Consider the following 19069-nt stretch of genomic DNA (forward strand, 5'->3'; position numbering starts at 1 on the left):
CCCGCCTCCATTCCGGCCCTTCCCCCAAGGCCCCACCCTCACTCTGCCTCTTCCTGTCCCACGCCCGCTGCCGAAGAGCTGATAGGTGGGCCCACCAAAAAGCTGATGGCCAGGGGGCTGGTGGGTCCTGAGCACCCACTATTTTTTTTTCTCTGGGTGCTCCAGCCCAAGACCAACCATGCAGTTGGCACCTATGGACCTAGGAGCCATGGGCCTGAGCCCCATCATGCTAGGGGCTGTAGAAACAGAACAAAAAGACAGTCCCTACCCCCAAGAATTTCCAAGCTCAGTAAAGCGCAGGAAACCCCATCTGATGCTGGGCGTCGCCACTCCACTTGCTGAGGGTGCAATTAATCCCACCATCCAGATCATAATAAAGATGATGAACAAAAACTGGACACAGTAATCTAAGACAATCTAAGACAATCGGAGAGTTGGTGCTCTGGCTGGGGGAACAAGCCCAAGAAGCAGCCTGAGCTCTTGGTCCGGTGAGCCCACCATGCTGCACAGAGGGCTCAGCCACAGCTCCAGGGGAAGGAGATGCCAGGCCAGTCAGCCTCACCTCAGTCCCTGAAAAAATCATGGAGCAGGTCCTCAAGGAATCCATTTTGAAGCACTTTGAGGAGAGGAAAGTGATCAGGAACGGTCAGCATGGATTCACCAAGGGCAAGTCATGCCTGACTAACCTAATTGCCTTCTATGAGGAGATAACTGGCTCTGTGGATGAGGGGAAAGCAGTGGACATGTTATTCCTTGACTTCAGCAAAGCTTTTGATATGGTCTCCCACAGTATTCTTGCCAGCAAGTTAAAGACGTATGGGCTGGATGAATGGACTATAAGGTGGATAGAAAGCTGGCTAGATCATCGGGCTCAATGGATAGTGATCAATGGCTCCATGTCTAGCTGGCAGCAAGTATCAAACGGTGTGCCCCAAGGGTCGGTCCTGGGGCCGGTTTTGTTTAATATCTTCATTAATGATCTTGCACCCTCAGCAAGTTTGCAGATGACACTAAACTGGGAGGAATGGTAGATATGCTGGGGGGTAGGGATAGGATACAGAGGGACCTAGACAAATTAGAGGATTGGGCCAAAAGAAATCTGATGATGTCCAACAAGGACAAATGCAGAGTCCTGCACTTAGGACGGAAGAATCCCATGCACTGCTACAGACTAGAGACCGAGCGGCTAGGCAGCAGTTCTGCAGAAAAGGACCTAGGGGTTACAGTGGATGAGAAGCTGGATATGAGTCAACAGTGTGCCCTTGTTGACAAGAAGGCTAACGGCGTTTTGGGCTGTATAAGTAGGAGCATTGCCAGCAGATTGAGGGACGTGATCATTCCCCTCTATTCAGCATTGGTGAGGCCTCATCTGGAGTAGTGTGTCCAGTTTTGGGCCCCACGCTACAAGAAGGATGTGGAAAAATTGGAAAGAGTCCAGCGGAGGGCAACAAAAATGATTAGCGGTTTGGAGCACATGATTTATGAGGAGAGGCTGAGGGAACTGGGATTATTTAGTCTAGAGAAGAGAAGAATGAGAGGGGATTCAGGGTACAAAATATATCGGAAGGACAGAACAGGTCGTGCTGGTGGGGGAGTGGCACTATATGTGAAAGAAAGCGTAGAATCAAATGAAGTAAAAATCTTAAATGAACTAAATTGTACTATAGAATCTCTATGGATAGTAATTCCATGCTTGAAAAATAAGAATATAGCAGTAGGGCTATATTACAGACCACCTGACCAGGGAGATTAGAAATAAAATAAAAATAAAAAAAGTCAATAATAATAATGGGGGATTTCAACTATCCCCATATTGACTGGGTACAAGTCATCTCAGGAAGAGATGCTGAGATAAAGTTTCTTGACACCTTAAATGACTGCTTCTTGGAGCAGCTAGTCCTGGAACCCACAAGGGAAGAGGCAATTCTTGATTTAGTCCTAAGTGGAGCGCAGGATCAGGTCCAAGAGGTGACTATAGCTGGACCCCTTGGTAATAGTGACCATAATATAATTAAATTTAACATCCCTTTGGCGGGGAAAACTCCACAGCGGCCCAAATGCTGTAGCGTTTAATTTCAGAAAGGGGAACTACACAAAAATGAGGAGGTTAGTGAAACAGAAATTAAAAGATACAGCGCCAAAAGTGAAATCCCTGCAAGTTGCGTGGAAACTTTTGAAAGACACTATAACAGAGGCTCAACTTAAATGTATACCCCAATTTTAAAAACATAGAAAGAGAACCAAAAAAGTGCCACCGTGGTTAAACAACAAAGTAGAAGAAGCAGTGAGAGGCCAAAAGGCATCCTTTCAAAAGTGGAAGATAAATCCTAATGAGGAAAATAGAAAAAAGCATAAACTCTGGCAAATGAAGTATAATAATATAATTAGAAAGACCAAAAAGGAATTTGAAGAACAGCTAGCCAAAGACTCCAAAAGTAATAGCAACATTTTTTTTTAAATGCATCAGAAGAAGGAAGCCTGCTCAACAACCAGTGGAGCCACTGGACAATAGAGGTGCTAAAGGAGCACTCAAAGACGATAAGGCCATTGCGGAGAAACTAAATGAATTCTTTGCATCGGTCTTCACTGTTGAGGATGTGAAGGAAATTCTCAAACCTGAGCCATTCTTTTTGGCTGACAGATCTGAGGAACTGTCCCAAATTGAGGTGTCATTAGAGGCGGTTTTGGAACAAATTGATAAACTAAACAGTAATAAGTCTCCAGGACCTGATGGTATTCACCCAAGAGTTCTGAAGGAACTCAAATGTGAAATTGCAGAACTACTAACTGTCATCTGTAACCTATCATTTAAATCAGCTTCTGTACCAAATGACTGGAGAATAGCTAATGTGGCGCCAATTTTTAAAAAGGGCTCCAGAGGTGACTCCGGCAACTACAGGCCAGTAAGCCTCACTTCAGTACCAGGCAAATTGGTTGAAATTATCGTAAAGAACAAAAAACTGTCAGACACATAGATGAACATAATATGTTGGGAAATAGTCAACATGGTTTTAAGTAAAGGGAAATCATGTCTCACCAATTTATTAGAATTCTTTGAGGGGGTCAACAGGCATGTGGACAAAGGAGATCCAGTGGATATAGTGTATTTAGATTTTCAGAAAGCCTTTGACGAGGTCCCTCACCAAATGCTCTTACGGAAAATAAGCAGTCATGGGATAAGAGGAAAGGTTCTCTCATGGTTAAAAGATAGGAAACAAAGGGTAAGAATAAATGGTCAGTTTTCAGACTGGAGAGAGGTAAATAGTGGTGTCCCCCAGGGGTCTGTACTGGGCCCAGTCCTACTTAACATATTCATAAACAATCAGGAAAAAGGGGTAAACAGCGAGGTGGCAAAATTTGCAGATGATACAAAACTACTCAAGACCATTAAGTTCCAGGCAGACTGCGAAGAGCTACAAAAGGATCTCACAAAACTGGGCGACTCAAGAAACAGATCTTGGAGTCATTGTGGATAGTTCTCTGAAATCATCCACTCAATATGCAGCGGGAATCAAAAAAGCAAACTGAATGTTGGGAGTCATCAAGAAAGGGATAGATAATAAGACAGAAAATATCATATTGCCTCTATATAAATCCATGGTACGCCCACACCTTGAATACTGCCTGCAGATGTGGTCGCCCCATCTCAAAAAAGATATATTGGAATTGGAAAAGGTTCAGAAAAGGGCAACAAAAATTATTAGGAGTATAGAACAGCTTCCGTATGTGGAGAGATTAATAAGACTGGGACTTTTCAGCTTGAAAAAGAGGCGACTAAGGGGGGATATGATAGGGATCTATAAAATCATGAGTGGTATAGAGAAAGTAAATAAGTAAGTGTTATTTACTCCTTCTCATAATACAAGAACAAGGGGCCACCAAACGAAATTGATAGGTAGCAGGTTTAAAACAAACACAAGAAAGTATTTTTTCATGCAAAGCACTGTCAACCTCTGGAACTCCTTGACAGAGCGTGTTGTGAAGGCCAATACTTTAACAGGGTTCAAAAGGGAGCTAGATAGATTCATGGAGGATAGGTCCATCAATGGCTATTAGCCAGGATGGGCAGGAATGGTGTCCCTAGCCTCTGTTTGCCAGATGCTGGGATTGGGTGACAGGCCATGGATCACTTGATGGTAACCCTGTCTGTTCATTCCCTTTGGGGCACCTGCCATTGGCCACTGTCAGAGGACAGGATACTGGGCTTGATGGACCTTTGGTCTGACCCAGTATGGCTGTTCTTATGTTCTTATGGTTTGATAGCTGCTTTCAACTACCTGAAGGGGGGTTCCAAAGAGGATGGATCTAGACTGTTCTCAGTGGTAGAAGATGACAGAACAAGGAGTAATGGTCTCAAGTTGCAGTGCGGGAGGTTTAGGTTGGATATTAGGAAAAACTTTTTCACTGAGAGAGTGGTGAAGAACTGGAATGGGTTACCTAGGGAGGTGGTGGAATCTCCTTCCTTAGAGGTTTTTAAGGTCAGGCTTGACAAAGCCCTGGCTGGGATGATTTAGTTGGGGTGGTCCTGCTTTGAGCAGGGGGTTGGACTAGATGACCTCCTGAGGTCTCTTCCAACCCTGAGATTCTATGATTCTGTGCCTGAACGGTGGCTGGGGGCACTGAGGTTGTGTATGGCTGACCAAGGTGACTGCTGCTGATACAGCTGAGAATGGTGTTGGAGCAAGTCCTGGGTGGGAGTTAAAACCCACCATTAGCATGGGGGGTCCCCCCCTGACAGTGCTGTCCGTGGCCATCTCTAACACCTCCCCAGCTTCCCTCTGGCTGGTTTCCCTTTGCACGGAGGAGCCAGGCAGCAAAGCTTCTGTCTCCGCTCTCATTAGCACTAGGCCCACAGCTACAGCCATGCAAGTCATACACACCAATTCCTGGGCTGCCAGCAGCTCGCTAGCCCCAATGCTGAGTCACACCAGCTGGGAGACCAGCCGCCCCAGTGCTGTTCAGACACGACCCCACGGGCAGTGAGGCCAGGCCCCTAGTCTCGCTGTAACCCTGCCCTGGCTGGGCTGACACCAGGGGGTGGATCCAGTGTATGTGTTGGCGGATGGCAGTAGGACATGGTGATGCTGGACAGTGGGTCACTCCCCTGGGGCTGCAGCTCTCACCCTGGGGACAGACAGCACTGCTGCTGCCTTCCTACTGCTCTATAGTCTCTGCCCTCTCTCGCACTGATCCAGGTGTGGCTTTGTTGTACATCGCAGAGAGGCGCTGGCCTGGGAGGGGGCTGAGGCTGGGGGGGATATTTTCTGTCCTTTGCCCATTGCTGCTGGCCTCCTCTCTGCCTCTGGGCAAGAAGCATCTCCTCTCCCCAACTGCTGGCTGGGCAGCTGGAGCGCAGCCCAGCATCCCAGGACATGGGCTCTCCGGTGAGTAGCAGTATGCGAGGTGAGTGCAGTGGATGAGGGTGTTTAGCCAGCAGGTGGCGCTGTTCACATCCATGGTCACAGCCCCACCCCTAAAGCTGAGCAGGTTTTGGCTAGTTCATTTAATGAGGTTTTGATTTTCTGCAGAATGGGGAGGTTGAAAAGCATTCACAGTGGGTGGGAACAAACCCACGTGCACTGCCACTCAGGGCTGCCCAGAGGATTCTGGGGGCCTGGGGCAGAGCAATTTCGGGGGCCCCTTTTCTAAAAAAAAGTTGCAATACTATAGAATACTATATTCTCGTGGGGGCCCCTGCAGGACCTGTGGCAAATTGCCCCATTTGTCCCCCCCCCTCTGGGTAGCCCTGCTGCCACTGCCCAGTGCTAGTGGCCTGGGGGCAGCATGGTCTAGTGGACAGGGGCCAGCAATGGGCTTCATTCCTGCCACGGACACCGACTGCCCTTAACAACCCTCTGCTAAGTACAGGCAGCCCTGGAGGCGCTGCATGTCAATCCCCTTCCCCTGCGACGGTCGGGAAACTAGCACTCAGAAAGGCTGACCGAGTCACTCGGCCAGCCCCAGGAGTAGCCCTTAGCGCCCGAAGCCAATGCTTGAGCTCCTGGAGCACCAGTCCCTTCCTTCGCTCAGCACCCCACGGCCTCTCAGCCCCTCTCCTCCAGCCGACAGCGTCTGGTTCGCATGCAGTGGATGCGCCTTGCCGTGGGCTCCCTGGCCAGTGTGGCTGTCCCGGGGCCTGGGCTGGTGTCGGGGAGCCGCGTGGTACGGCCGGGCCAACGCTGCGCTGTGCCTGGGACAGTCAGTGGCCCCACTGCCGTCATGTGCTACATATGCCCCAAAAGCTATTGCAGAAGGAGAACAGACAGGGGCTTCGCGGCAAGCTGGGCCGGAGGGGGAGCCCAAGGCATGGGGCTTGTGTAGTTCACTGGACAGGCCCACGCCCTCCCCGCTGGGCTGGCCTGGGGCTGCCATCCTCTCTCTGCTGGGCCCAAGCTCCATGGAAGCAAAACTGCTCTGAAAATGGCAAGTGAAGTGTCAGAGAGTGGCCAGGACGGGGTTTGTGAACAGCGAGTCCTGGTCTCCAAATGGGAGCTGCACTCCTCAGTGGCTGTGCGGAGTCCCTGGCTGAGGGTGCTCTCCTCTTGGGGGCTGGTGTCCATCCCCCACAAACACACACACACCCCTCCAGCTTTTCTCTCCTTCCCTCTTTGTCCGGGAACTTCTCCATGTGAATGTGTCTGCAGAAAGTGACCCGCCCTGGGAGCAGGGCTGCACAATCGCAGCATTGTCCTGCCTGGAGAACAGCCCTGACAGGCAGTGAATGGCGCATGGCCCCACAGAACCACAGCACAGGGAGAGGCTCCAGAAAACAAACCAGGGGCCATTGAGCCCTGGGCGAGATCCCTCCCCAGGAGCACAGGCCCCTCCTGGCACAACGCAAGGACCCGCCTGCTGGCATCAGCCCAGCCAGGGCACGGTTACAGCGAGGCTGGGGCCTGGCCTCACTGCCCGCAGGGTCGTGTCTGAACAGCACTTGGGTGACTGATGTCAGCAGGTCACCAGAGAGCTCGTTTCATGATGTACGTGTACCCCTCACCAGAACCCATGCGGCTGGGGTATCACAAACAATTACAACCCATCTCGGGACCAACACGGCTACATCTAGTCTGACCTCCTAGGGGCGGCTCTAGGTATTTTGCCGCCCCAAGCACGGCAGGCAGGCTGCCTTCGGCGGCTTGCCTGCGGGATGTCCCCGGTCCCGCGGGTTCAGCGGCATGCCTGCGGGAGGTCAGCCGAAGCCGCGGGATCAGCAGGCCCTCCGCAGGCAAGCCGCCGAAGGCAACCTGCCTGCCGCCCTCGCGGCGACCGGCAGAGTGCCCCCCGTGGCTTGCCGCTCCAGGCACGCGCTTGGCGTGCTGGTGCCTGGATCCACCCCTGTGACCTCCTGTATAGCACAGGCCAGAGACCTGCCCCAAATAATCCCTAGAGCAGAGCTTTCAGAAAAACAGCCCGTCTTGATTTCAACATTGTCACTTGTCAGTGAGAGAGAATCCACCACGATCCTTGGTAAATTGTTCCAGTGATTAGTGACTCTCACCGTTAAAAACTCACGTCTTATTTCCAATTTGAATTTGCCTAGTTTTAACTGCCAGCCATTGGATCACATTAGACCTTTCTCTGCTAGACTGAAGAGCCCATTAGTAAATGTTTGTTCCCCATGTAAGTACCTATAGACTGTGAGCAAGTCACCCCTTAACCTTCTTTGTTAAGCTAAATAGATTGAGCTCTTTGAGTCTCTCACTATAAGGCAGGTTTCTAATCCTTTAATCGTGCTGGTGGCTCCTCTCCAGTTTATCACCATCCTTCTTGAATTGTGAGCACAGAACTGGACACAGGACTCTAGCAGCAGTAGCACCAGTGCCAAATTCAGAGGTCAAACAACTTCTCTATTCCTGCTTGAGACTCCTGTTTATGCATCCCAGGATCGCATTAGCTCTTTGGCCACAGCATTGCACTGGGAGCTCAGATTCTGCTGATTATCCACCATGACCCCAAATAGGTTTCAGAGTCACTGCTTCCCAGGATAGAGTCCCCCATCCTGTAAGTATGGCCTACCGTCTTGATTCCTAAATACACACATTTACATTTAGTTGTATTACAATGTATATTGTGTGCATGCACCTAGCTTACCAAGTGATCAGATCACACTGAATCAGTGACCTGTCCTTTTCATTATTTATCACTCCCCCAATTTCTGTGCCATCTGCAAACTTTATCAGTGATGATTTTATATTTTCTTCCAGGTCATTGATAAAAATGTTAAATAGTGTTGGGCCAAGAACCAAACCCTGTGGGACCCCACTAGAAACACACCCAACTGATGATGATTCCCTGTTTACTTACTTACTTGAGACTTATCAGATAGCCAACTTTTAATCCATTTAATGTGTGACATGTTAATTGTTTTAGTTTTCTAATCAAAATGTTGTGTGGTGCCAAGTGAAATGCGTTACAGAAGTCTAAGTAAATCCCATGACCACTGTTACCTTTATCAGCAAAACTTGCAGTCTCATCAAAAAAAAGATAGTTAGTTTGACAGGATCTATTTTCTGTAAGCCTTAACTCTGCTGGCCATAGATTTTTCCTTGTGTCCCTTTGCTTCCCTTATCAATTTACTACAGTTCTTAACTTCTGATTTATATTACTATCAACTAACTTCCAACTATCCACTGACATATCCCACTATCCAGAAAGCCCCTCGTTGGGATGTGTCATTCCATATCCCACCCTTTGGCCTGCACAAGGCACCGAGGCCGCTGCAGAATTCAGTAAACCAGGGGACGGGTCTCCCCAGTCACAGCAGCACAGAGCAGCAGAGGTCAGATGGTGTGCAGCAGTGAGCCCAGGGCTGGAAGCCAGAACTTGTTGACTCTAGCCCAACCCCCAGACTGCCAACTGCCTTTTCTAATAATACTGCACATCCACTACACTTTGCAGGCCACTTAGCCTGGCTGCCCAACCCCTGCGAGGTCTGGAGAGTCGTTAACACCCTGCCTAGCCAGCAGACAGGTTAGGTGATGTGCCCAGTGTCCTGTGGTGACTCAGGCTCAGAACCAGGTATTCATGCCAGGCCGAGTGCAGTGGTACCACCCTCCCAGCCAAGTCACTCTGGGCCTGATTCTCAGCCACGGCAAGGCCCCATGCTTACAGGAAAAGGGGTCTTCGTGTGGGAGCAGGTCACATTTCCTGATGCTGCTGGAGCGCTGCGACAGAGCCCCAATCCACTTTTCCTGTGGTGGTGGAGAAGGCTTCTCCATTGAGCCGCATTGGCATCCTCTGACTGTCCCTCCCCTCCCCCACATTTCTGGGTGTGGGGCCTTGGACTGTGATGTGCTGGGCCATTGCCTCCCTGCACCAGGGCCCTGACGGTGAGGGAATCATGGGATTTGTTCTTCACCATGGAATCTGAATGTATATATAAAAATGGGCAGGTCCTTACCGGTGAAGGGGATGAGAAGTTGTGTCTGCAGCTGCCGGAGATGCACACAAGGGCCATAATATTAGAACAGAACATAAGAACGGCCATACTGGGACACACCAATGGTCCATCTAGCCCAGTGTCCAGTCTCCTAACAATGGTCAGTGCCAGGTGCTTTACAGCGAATAAACAGAACAGGGCAATTTATCGAGTGATCCATCCCCTGTCATATAGTCCCAGCTTCTGGCAGTCAGAGGTTTAGGGTCACCCAGAGCATAGGGTTGCATACCTGCCCATCTTGATTAATAACCATTGATGGACCTATCCTCCATGAACGTATCTCATTCCTTTTTAACTCAGTTATTCTTTGGGCTTTTGCAATGTCCCCTGGCAATGAGTTCCACAGGTTAACTATGTGTTGTGTGAAGAAATACTTCCTTATGTTTGTTTTAAACTTGCTGTCTACTAATTTCATTGGGGGTCCTGATTCTTGTGTTATGTGATGGGGTAAATAGCACTCCCTTATTCACTTTCTCCACACCAGTCATGATTTTATAGACTGCTATCATATCCCCCTTAGTCGTCTCTTTTCCAAGCTGAACATTTCCAGCCTTTTTAATCTTTCCTCATAAGGAAGCTGGCTCCATACACCTAATCATTTCTGTTGCCCTTCTCTGCACCTTTTCCAAATCTAATATATATTTTTTGAGATGGGGCGACCACATCTTCATGCAGTAGTATTCAAAAGTACCATGGATGTATATAGTGGCATTATGAAATGTTTCTGTATTATTGTCTATCCGATTCCTAATGGTTCCTAACATTGTTAGCTTTTTTGACTGCCACTGCACATTGAGTGGATGTTTTCAGAGAACTATCCACAACAACTCCAAGATCTCTTTCTTGAGTGGTAATAGCTAATTTAGACCATCATTGTATATGTATAGTTGGGATTATGTTTTCCAATGTGCATTACTTTGCATTTATCAACATTGAATGTCCTCTGCCATTTTGTTGCCCAGTCACCCGGTTTTGTGAGATCCCTTTGTAACTCTTCGCAGTCTGCTTTGGACTTAACTATCTTGAGTAGTTTTGTATCTGCAAACTTTGCCACCTCACTGTTTACCCGTTTTCCCAGATCACTTATGAATATGCTGAACAGCACTGGTCCCAGTACAGACCCCTGGGGGACACCACTATTTATCTATCTTCATTGTGAAAACTGCCCATTTATTCCTACCCTTTGTTTCCAGTCTTTTAACCAGTTACCAATCCATGAGAGGACCTGCCCTCTTATCCAACGACAGCTGAGTTTTCTTAAGAGCCTTAGGTGAGGGACCTTATCAAAGGCTTTCTGAAAGTCCAACTACACACATCAGTCACTAAAAGCCCATAGTGCCAAAGAGCAGGACAGGGATATGAGGACCTGGGGGCCATACAGCTCCGTGAGGACCCAACGGGGGCCACACAACCTGCAGACCCCGGGGTGAGATTGAGCCCTGAGGGTGATGGGGTGGAGGTGACACTGGAGCTGGCAGAAGCAGGGCTCCAAGGTGCACAGACCAGAGCAGTAGCTCTCCTGCACTTTGTAGAGTGCCGTGTGCTCTCAGCCAGCTCTGGCAGCCATCCGCCTTCAGCCTGACCCCACTGCCTGGCCTGGAACTGCGGCAGTTTCTGTGGAGGCCTGATGGAGGAGAGGGGGGGGCTTTCGTACCCACCGGCACAGTGGACAGCAAGAATCTGGCACCGGGGTCCATTCTGCTCCCGGAGTAGGGTGACCAAATAGCAAGTGTGAAAAATCGGGACAGAAGATGGGGGTAATAGGCGCCTATGTAAGGAAAAGCCCCAAATATCGGGACTGTCCCTATAAAATCAGGACATCTGGTCACCCTATCCCGGCGACACTGTTGAGGCTTCTTACCTAGCATCAGGTAGCGCTGCAAAACCCCAGAGGCCTCAGCCCAGGCGAGAAGGGTTGATGCCATGGTGCTGGGTGATGCCAAGAGAGCAGGGAACTGCTGGGGATCAAAGAAACTGAAGCGTGCCCCACAGTTAGAGGAGAAGAAGGCTGGGCCAGTGCTTTGGGCACTAGCCTGCCACAGAGACAACTGGAGTCAAGTCCCTGCTCCCCCCAGGCTTCCTGTGTGACTCTAGGCCCTCCTCTTCCTCAGCCCAAACAGACAGAAACTTCTGTCCCAAGCAGAGCTCTGCTCTGGCCCTATAAAGAAAGAAATGCCAGAGCCTCCATGGAGTCAGAGACATGGGATCTGATCCTGCCGCTAACATGTGAGCATTCCTTCCTTACAGGACTAGGGTTGTTACCACCTTTCCAATTGCTGGTAACTGGCCCCCGAAGTCCCCCCCACCTCTTCCCCACCAGATCCCACCCTTGCATCACCTCTTCCCCCAGGCCCCACCCTTTCTCTGCCTCTTCCCCAAGGTCCCACCCCGTCGCTCACTCCTCTCCCCCGCCCCTCATCGCTTGGCTCCCTCTGCTCTGGGGCTTGGACAGGAGCTGCTGCAGCCCGACAAAGAGCCTGCCTGCAGGTAGGAGGTGGCCCTGGCTGAGCAAGGAGTGGCACAGGTTAACGACCTGGCGCCTGCCCCCGTCCTGCGGTAACTGGGCTTTTGGTGTCCGGTCAGTACATCTGACTGGACATTGCCAGGTCCCCTTTTCAACTGGCCTTTCTGGTCGAAACCCGGCAACCCTAAACGGCACCTGGACACAGAAGCCAAAAACCAAACTGTCCGGGTAAAACTCAGATGGGTGACAACACTACAAGGCCTGGTGTCCCAGGGACTGTCTTAAGAGTAGGGAGCTTGGCATGAACAAGGGTGGCAGGAGTAGAACCAGGAGCATGAGACAAACGGCTGACCTGGCAGAAGGTGAAATGTTATGTTTGTTATTGCGTTCTGCTGCAGAACAGGAGCAGGCTGCTATATGCACCAGGGCTGGTCTGGGTGTGTTCACCGCACGGCGTGGGATTCAGTAGAGCCCCGCCACACTGGCAAGGGGTGACGAGGAGGCCGCCAGAATTAAAAGATTGGGAAGCACTTGCCTTATACGAAGTGCTGGCACTACAAGGGCAGAGTTAAGGGTATCAGACTCAGCATTTCCACATTGTTGTAGGTTTGCGTGTGTGCATGTCTGTGTCTGTGTAACATTAACTCTGAATTTCCTCCTTTTCAGCTGTTTACGTTATTTTAAAACACACCAATGCTGCATTCTGCTTTCTTTCCCTTCTCGCTCCTGATTCCTGTTTACAGCCCTAACTGCAGGAAACGAAGGCGCTTTTGTCTGGGAATTACTCTCTGTTCTGTAGAGTAGCTGCAGGGTCCGACCCCTGGAGCGAATGCTCAGGGACACCAGCGGGAGCTTGGCCGTTGGGAACGTTTCGAGCCCGTGTGAAAGAGGATAATTTGCAGTGACTCAAAGCTGCATTGTCCCTATTCAGAGTTCCAGAACCGCTCTAAGTGTTTCCAATGCTTCCTTCCCCCGCCTGTGAAGGGACAAAAAGCAGCTTTGCCACCTCTGTGAGCAGAGACTGAGCCGGCTGGTGGGTCTGTGCCGACCCCAGGCAGACACGGCTGCACCCCAGCTCAGCGCTCAGAGCACTGCGCTGCCAGCACTGGCACCTGAGCTGAACACAGAGCAATGCAGGTAGAGAAAAGCAGCCTCTGACCTCGAGGCACTCGCAGTTTGAGATGCGCAAAAGAAAAGGAAAGACAACAGCTCCGTCCCAAAGAATCAGCGTTTCCCTGGTTGGTCTGCTCTGGTGTGCGGAGCTGGTGCTTTGGTGTTCGACTGATGGGCCAGATCAAAGAAAGAACCGCCAATAAAATGGGTTCAAGACAACCCCAGGCTGGCAGCCTGGCCTCCCACGGCCACACCTGGTGGCCACTGCACATTGCCTGGCTCTCTTGTGCCGATCTCAGGCGAAAGGCAATTCCAAGCAGTAGGAAATAGCTCGCCAAAAGCAGTGTGAGCACTCGCTCCTCCAAGGATACCAGCAGACGTTCTAAGGCAGGGGGTTCCCATCTTACCCACAGTCAGTGCGGAGAAGGAAAGTAACAGGCCTGCCCCGGTCAGCCCTGCTGGCTATAACCCACCACAAGGACAGTGCCAGGGGCCTGGCCCTGGGAACGAACTCACCTTCCAGCTGCAGCCAGGCTGCACCCAGCAGTAGCCCCTGCAGTGCAATCCACGCTGCTGCCATGCTCTCCCAGTCGCTGGGACGGTCGGTGCAGATGGACTCGAGGCAAAGGGTGAACCTATTCACCCGCCGCGCTGCGCCTGGGGCGCTGTAGCTCCCACCAGTTTGTCTCCCACACGCCTCAGAAGGCTCCTCTCCCTGCCGGGTGCACGCTGGTGCCTGTTTGCTGAGCGGAGGGGAGTGTGTGTGAACTCCAGCTTTGTTGCCTGCAACTTCAGTTTGAAAATAGGGCTGCTTAATGAGCCCTCCTCAGAGCGCAGGCAGGAGGGGGCGAGCACAAACCTTCCTGTTTCCTGCTGCATGGCAGGAGAGCTGGGATCCGCCCCTGCCAAGCCAGCATCGTAGACAAATAAGCCCCTTGCCGTAGGAATTTGCTTTTTCTAATTCCTTGACCGATAACTAGCTGCCCACCTCCAGCCCCCCAGGCCCAGGCCCGGTTGTATTTACAGCCCATGTCCTGCGCTGTGTCCCTGTCTAAACAAGCGGGTGCAAAATGAGAGTAGGTTTCTTCTCTGCTCTCCGCTTCCCCGGATCCCTGCTTTGCCAGACTAAACAAGCAGGAGCATTTGCTGCACTCCAGACAGACAGAGAGACAGAGAGACATTTACCAGGGTGCCAGTCCCAGGCTGGGACCGCTTTTTACCGTAGCATTGAGCTTTACGCATAGGCAGTTCTGTAGCATCCCATCCCCTGATACAGGGTATAGTGGTGCCCAGCAGTTAGATCACAGACTCACACCTTAGGAGGTGTAGGCTGTTGTCTCGGCTCTGTCACACGTGTGCTGCTCCAGGCTGTTGTCTCGGCTCTGTCACACGTGTGCTGCTCCAGGCTGGTAGCACTGACCTACCACCCTGGGAGGGCTTCTTCATTAATGCTGGTGACGTGCTTTGAGATCCTCGGCTGGAAAGTGCTACAGAAGGCAGGGCCGAAGTGCAAATCAGTGCTAGAAGGAGGCAAAGGGCTGGGTGGGCCAATGGTGCTGGTGCTGTGCCAATGTCGGCGCATGCCTCATTGTGGCTAGCCCTGGGCTGCCCCAGGTCCCAGTCCCATGGCGTGTCCAGGGACCATTCCCTGTCCAGAGAGCCATGGCCATCCTGCTGTGCAGAGAGTGGTCTCGGAGCACGCACAGACCTTGGAGCACTGCTGCTCTCTGGCAGTTTTGACACATCAGACACAGGGATCCCGTTGGGTTGAACCAAACCCGAATTATGATTTTTTAAATGTCGACAAATTGGAAGCACCATTGTTTTGTTTTGGGCATTTTTACCAAAAGCAAAGGAACTAAGGGCTAGAGTCACAGACCTGGAGGGGGGCAAGGAGGTGGTGGTCCTGAGCCCCCCTGACACCCTTGAGTCCAGTGGTCAGAGAACTCACCACGCTGGTGTCCCCACTCTAGACAGGGACTCGAGCCCAGCTCTGCCCCCTGCTGGGTGAGCAGCCTCCCACCTTCGCTTGTTGACGCTGTTCCACATGGCATCAAATCCTTGCCCGGACACTGAGAATGACTCTGTAGCCCAGTGGACGGGGCACTCAGCTGGGGGTGAGGGAGCCAAGCCTGGGCTTCAGTTCCTGCTCCCCTGAATACTGAATGATTATCCAATGTGAAGCAGCTTCAACAGGAGAGCCTGAGAGTGACCACCCGCCAGTACTCCATAGCTGGTGCTCAGCACTGCTCCAGAGCGGGGTCTGAACACGGGTGTGTTAATCACTGGCTCAGGGTCACGGAAGGGAATGGGACCAGAATCCCCTTGGGAATCCAGTCCAAAGCCCCAAGACACTTCACGTGGGAACAACTGAAACCCCACACATCCCAAAACCAGGAGTCCAGCCCCCAAAGCGTGAGACTGGCTTCCAATCAGGAGATGCTGAAAAATAATACACTGCGGGGTGGGGGTGGAGCGTTGCTTTCTGGGGTCCAAGCATGGAGGTTGCACTCGGACCACATTTTTCCACATCTCTCCAGTCCCAGAGGCTGGAACCAGGCTCCTTTTTTCTATGAAAGCCGAGATTTAGTCTCCTGGGTCCAAGCGAGGGGACTTCGAGGAAAAGCCCAATTATCGCGAGACTTGAGATAAAATTGCAAGAGTTGGTGACGCCTTGAATTGACTAGAAGTTGCTTGGCTCTTGCCCCAGCCAGGACGGCGCATCGAAGCCCCGCGCTGTAATGTGGCCCCACCCACCCTAGCTCCACAGGTGTTTAGTGCAGGGCAGAGGCCGGTAGACGCTGTGGTGCCCGCAGGTGGTGTCTGCACTTGATTTTGCACCATTTCCACTTGGAGGCAGGCTGACCCCAGACCTGCAGACAAGGCCCTGAGTGCACAGAGCGGCACTGGGATGTTTGGCAAAGGGAAACACCCCACTCAGAGCACACGCAGCACTCCTGCTGCAGAACCAGACTGCGCAGAGAGCCCCTGCGCCGAGCGCACTGGAGACTGGGTTACAACACGGGGGCAGGAAGGACGGGAGGAGTTTGCACCATCCCATTTTAAATGGTTACTACCGAGGTTCGATCCCAAGGACTATTTCTATCGTTCACCCCCCCGGCAGGACTTGGCAGGGAGCAGGGGCTCACAATAGCAGGACATTCCAGAGCAGACAGGAAGTGCTGCAATGAACGTAAACAGAACATGCTTAAGGAGTACACGGCTGCCTAGCAGGAGAGGTGCTGAGGCAGCTCCAGCCAGCCCTGGTTTGGTTCTCAGACGCTCTCTCACTCCCTAGCACCCAGCTCTCAGCTCTAGCAGGTGGCAACTCTCGAACAGTCAGGAGGTCCCTCGCATGGCTTCAGAAATCCACCCCTCCCTCCTGGCCAGGGCATGAGCTTGTGATGCAGGATCCTGCAGGGAGGGACCAGAGGGGAGGGACTGGGTGAGTGTGTGCATCAGCGAGGTACATGTTGGGGAGACAGTGAACCCTTGTCCTTTGTCACCTGCCCCTAGCAGGGTCTGAGCCATCATTGGCAGCTCTGGGGAGGGCAATTGGAGACTGCTGTGCAGTGTGCACCTGCTCTGAGCATGACGCTTAATACACCCCCCTCTGCACTAGCTTCCCACCTGGGGCAGAGGCGGGCGACATTTTTGGCAGCAAAGCTCGTTGTAACTGCAGCCTGAGAGACGCTGGTTGCTGGTGAATGACAACAGCATTGTCAGCGGTGTGTTCACTGGCCATCAGACAAGCCAGAGCGGTGCAGAGAAACATGGCCCTGATTACAAGGAGTTTGTTTAGAAGCAAGAGAATCCTTTATAGAAGTGATCCACCCCAGCACACGGCAGCAGCCGCAGTCAGACGGGGGCAATTCGAAAGAGGGTAATGGGCTTTGGGGAGATGCTCCCCTAACACCTGCTCTCAATTTGGTCCATAAGAGGCAGGGGTCAGTGCAAGAAGGCTGCATTTGCAGCATGGTGCAGTTGCAAACGAATGGAAATCAGCAGCCGGTGCAATTGGAAAGAAGGAGTTTTCATACAAAAGTGGAGCCCTAGTCTGAGAATGACACCCAAGTCTGCCACGTGCGTGGGCAGGTGCCACACACCCTGTAGCAGGGGGAGGGGGACTGTGCTTGCATCTCTTTGCTCACGAACACAGACCTCCTGTCCTGCCTGGGCCGCTGGGTGTGTAACGTCTGTGCCTCTCACAGCTCCTGCTCCCCTCCACGTCTGCACCCGCCGAAAGAACCTCCGAGCTTCGCCGAGATGCTCTGTGGTCTGGGTGGGGTGAGTCTGGTGCACGTTCCTCTTGCTCTGTAGGAACTCGACCTTCTGCCATGTCATTGGCAGGCGATTTACCTGGGCTGGGCAATGTATTCTGTGGCCTCTCTGCATTGACCATGACATCAGATGTGCAGAACTTCCAGCCTCCACGAGGAAGATTCTGTGATCTGGGTGGGGCCTGACCTCAGTCAAACTTGAACTCTTGACTCTGGAAGGCTGAGCTGCCACCCCCAGACATGCCATTTCCTCCAGCTGCTCCCTGGCACTCAGTGCCATGCTTGAGCCGTGCTGAGCCCTTTAACCTGAACACACCCAGCAGGTAGGTGCAGCTGGGTGCTCCTCACCCCCCTGTTCTGTAGCGTGGGGTTTGTACAACCCCCATCGCACAGCTCACTCCTCTAACAGGCCTTATCCAGCATGAGAATGACCCTCCCAGCTCTGACACCCCCTCACACCTCCAAACCCCAACATCCCCCGCAACAACCTACGCTGGCACCCTCTTCAACCCCCAAACCCTGACACTAACCCACCCCCCATTCTACCCCCCAACCCTGACACCAAAACCCCTTCTGCCCCCAGACGCCGACCAACCAAACCACAAACCCAAACAAACCCTGAAAATCCATTAATAATGGTGAACTAACAATATTTAACCTCCTCCCCGCCCCGCAGCAGAGATTTCACCCCAAAAAGGGAGAAGTGCCACAAACTCCATGAAGTTCACTAGGAACTTTGCTGTTGTTCTTGATTTGACATGGAAGCTGGCAGAATAAAGCCCTGCGATAGACCTGTCGATGAGCTCTGCATGGCTCAAAAACTTGTCTCTCTCACCAATAAAAGCTATTCCCTCACCCACCTCGTCTCTCGAATATCCTGGGGCCCAGACGGCTACAACGGCAATGCATACGACAGGCCGCCAGACGGCCAGATCAGACAAAGGCAGAACACGAGCCAATGCCTGGAAGCTGGAGTCAGCCAAGTTCAAACGGGAAATAAGACGCAGTGGCTACCAGTGATGGGAATTCCCAGATTGCAAGGGATGTGAGGGCTTCCCTCGCCGAGGAATGCTCTGCTCTGACCAGTCCGAGCCATGAGTTTGGTGCAGGGATCTCGGGGTGAAGTTCTTGTGACGCAGTAGGGACGGTCTGCATGGGGGATGGGAGAGCAGGGGATGACTTTAGGTGAGGGACAGGACCTGAGCCTGTAACCTGAGCCAGGAAGCGGGGTGGGGGGAGTCAACACCTTTGCCCGGGAAGCTGGACAAAGGAAGAGAGCCTGCTGGAGGGGTTTTTAGTTTCAGTTTTGGGCAGGCTGGGAAGAGGCAGGGAATCCCAAGTCTGGGGTCTAAGATCCTTGCCCCCCAGAGGGACCTGGCTGAGGGATCCTGGTTGGACCTACAAGCCCTGCTTGGGACTCTGTTCCTGTCGTCTAATAAACCTTCTGTTTTACCAGCCGGCTGAGAGTCATGGTGAATTGCAGGAAGTGGGGGGTGCAGGGCCCTGACTCCCCCACTCTCCGTGACAGTTCTGGGCTGGCAGGTCAGCCTGGGTGATCAGCCGAGAGCTCGCCGCATCTCCACGATCTGCCTGCGGAGGTCCTTGGGGGGGGGATGGGCAGGAGGCGGCACTAATTGCTATAAAAGGCAAAAGGATTTTTTTTCACCCTCTCAAGATCCCGGACTGGCTGAGAGGATTGGGGGGAAAACCCCAAAGCTCAGCTGTGGGCGGAAAGATGCCGGCTTCCCTGGGACTCAAGCAGAGACTTGGGCA

At 52.1% G+C, this 19069-nt stretch overlaps 1 protein-coding gene across 2 annotated transcripts in view; it reads right to left on the reverse strand.

Annotated features, from left to right (window-relative positions):
* The window catches only part of ROBO4 (roundabout guidance receptor 4), a 70042-nt gene extending 56214 nt beyond the window's left edge, over positions 1–13828 (reverse strand). For both annotated transcript variants that reach the window (XM_039496122.1, XM_039496120.1), the window contains exon 1: positions 13533–13828. In XM_039496122.1, coding sequence (XP_039352056.1) covers positions 13533–13596 — 64 coding nt within the window. In that variant the 5' untranslated portion in view covers positions 13597–13828. The remainder of the gene's footprint in view (positions 1–13532) is intronic.
* Between the last annotated feature and the right edge of the window lie 5241 nt (positions 13829–19069).

This window comes from Mauremys reevesii, linkage group 12 (assembly GCF_016161935.1).
Source record: "Mauremys reevesii isolate NIE-2019 linkage group 12, ASM1616193v1, whole genome shotgun sequence".
In the NCBI taxonomy this organism is placed as follows: domain Eukaryota; kingdom Metazoa; phylum Chordata; order Testudines; family Geoemydidae; genus Mauremys; species Mauremys reevesii.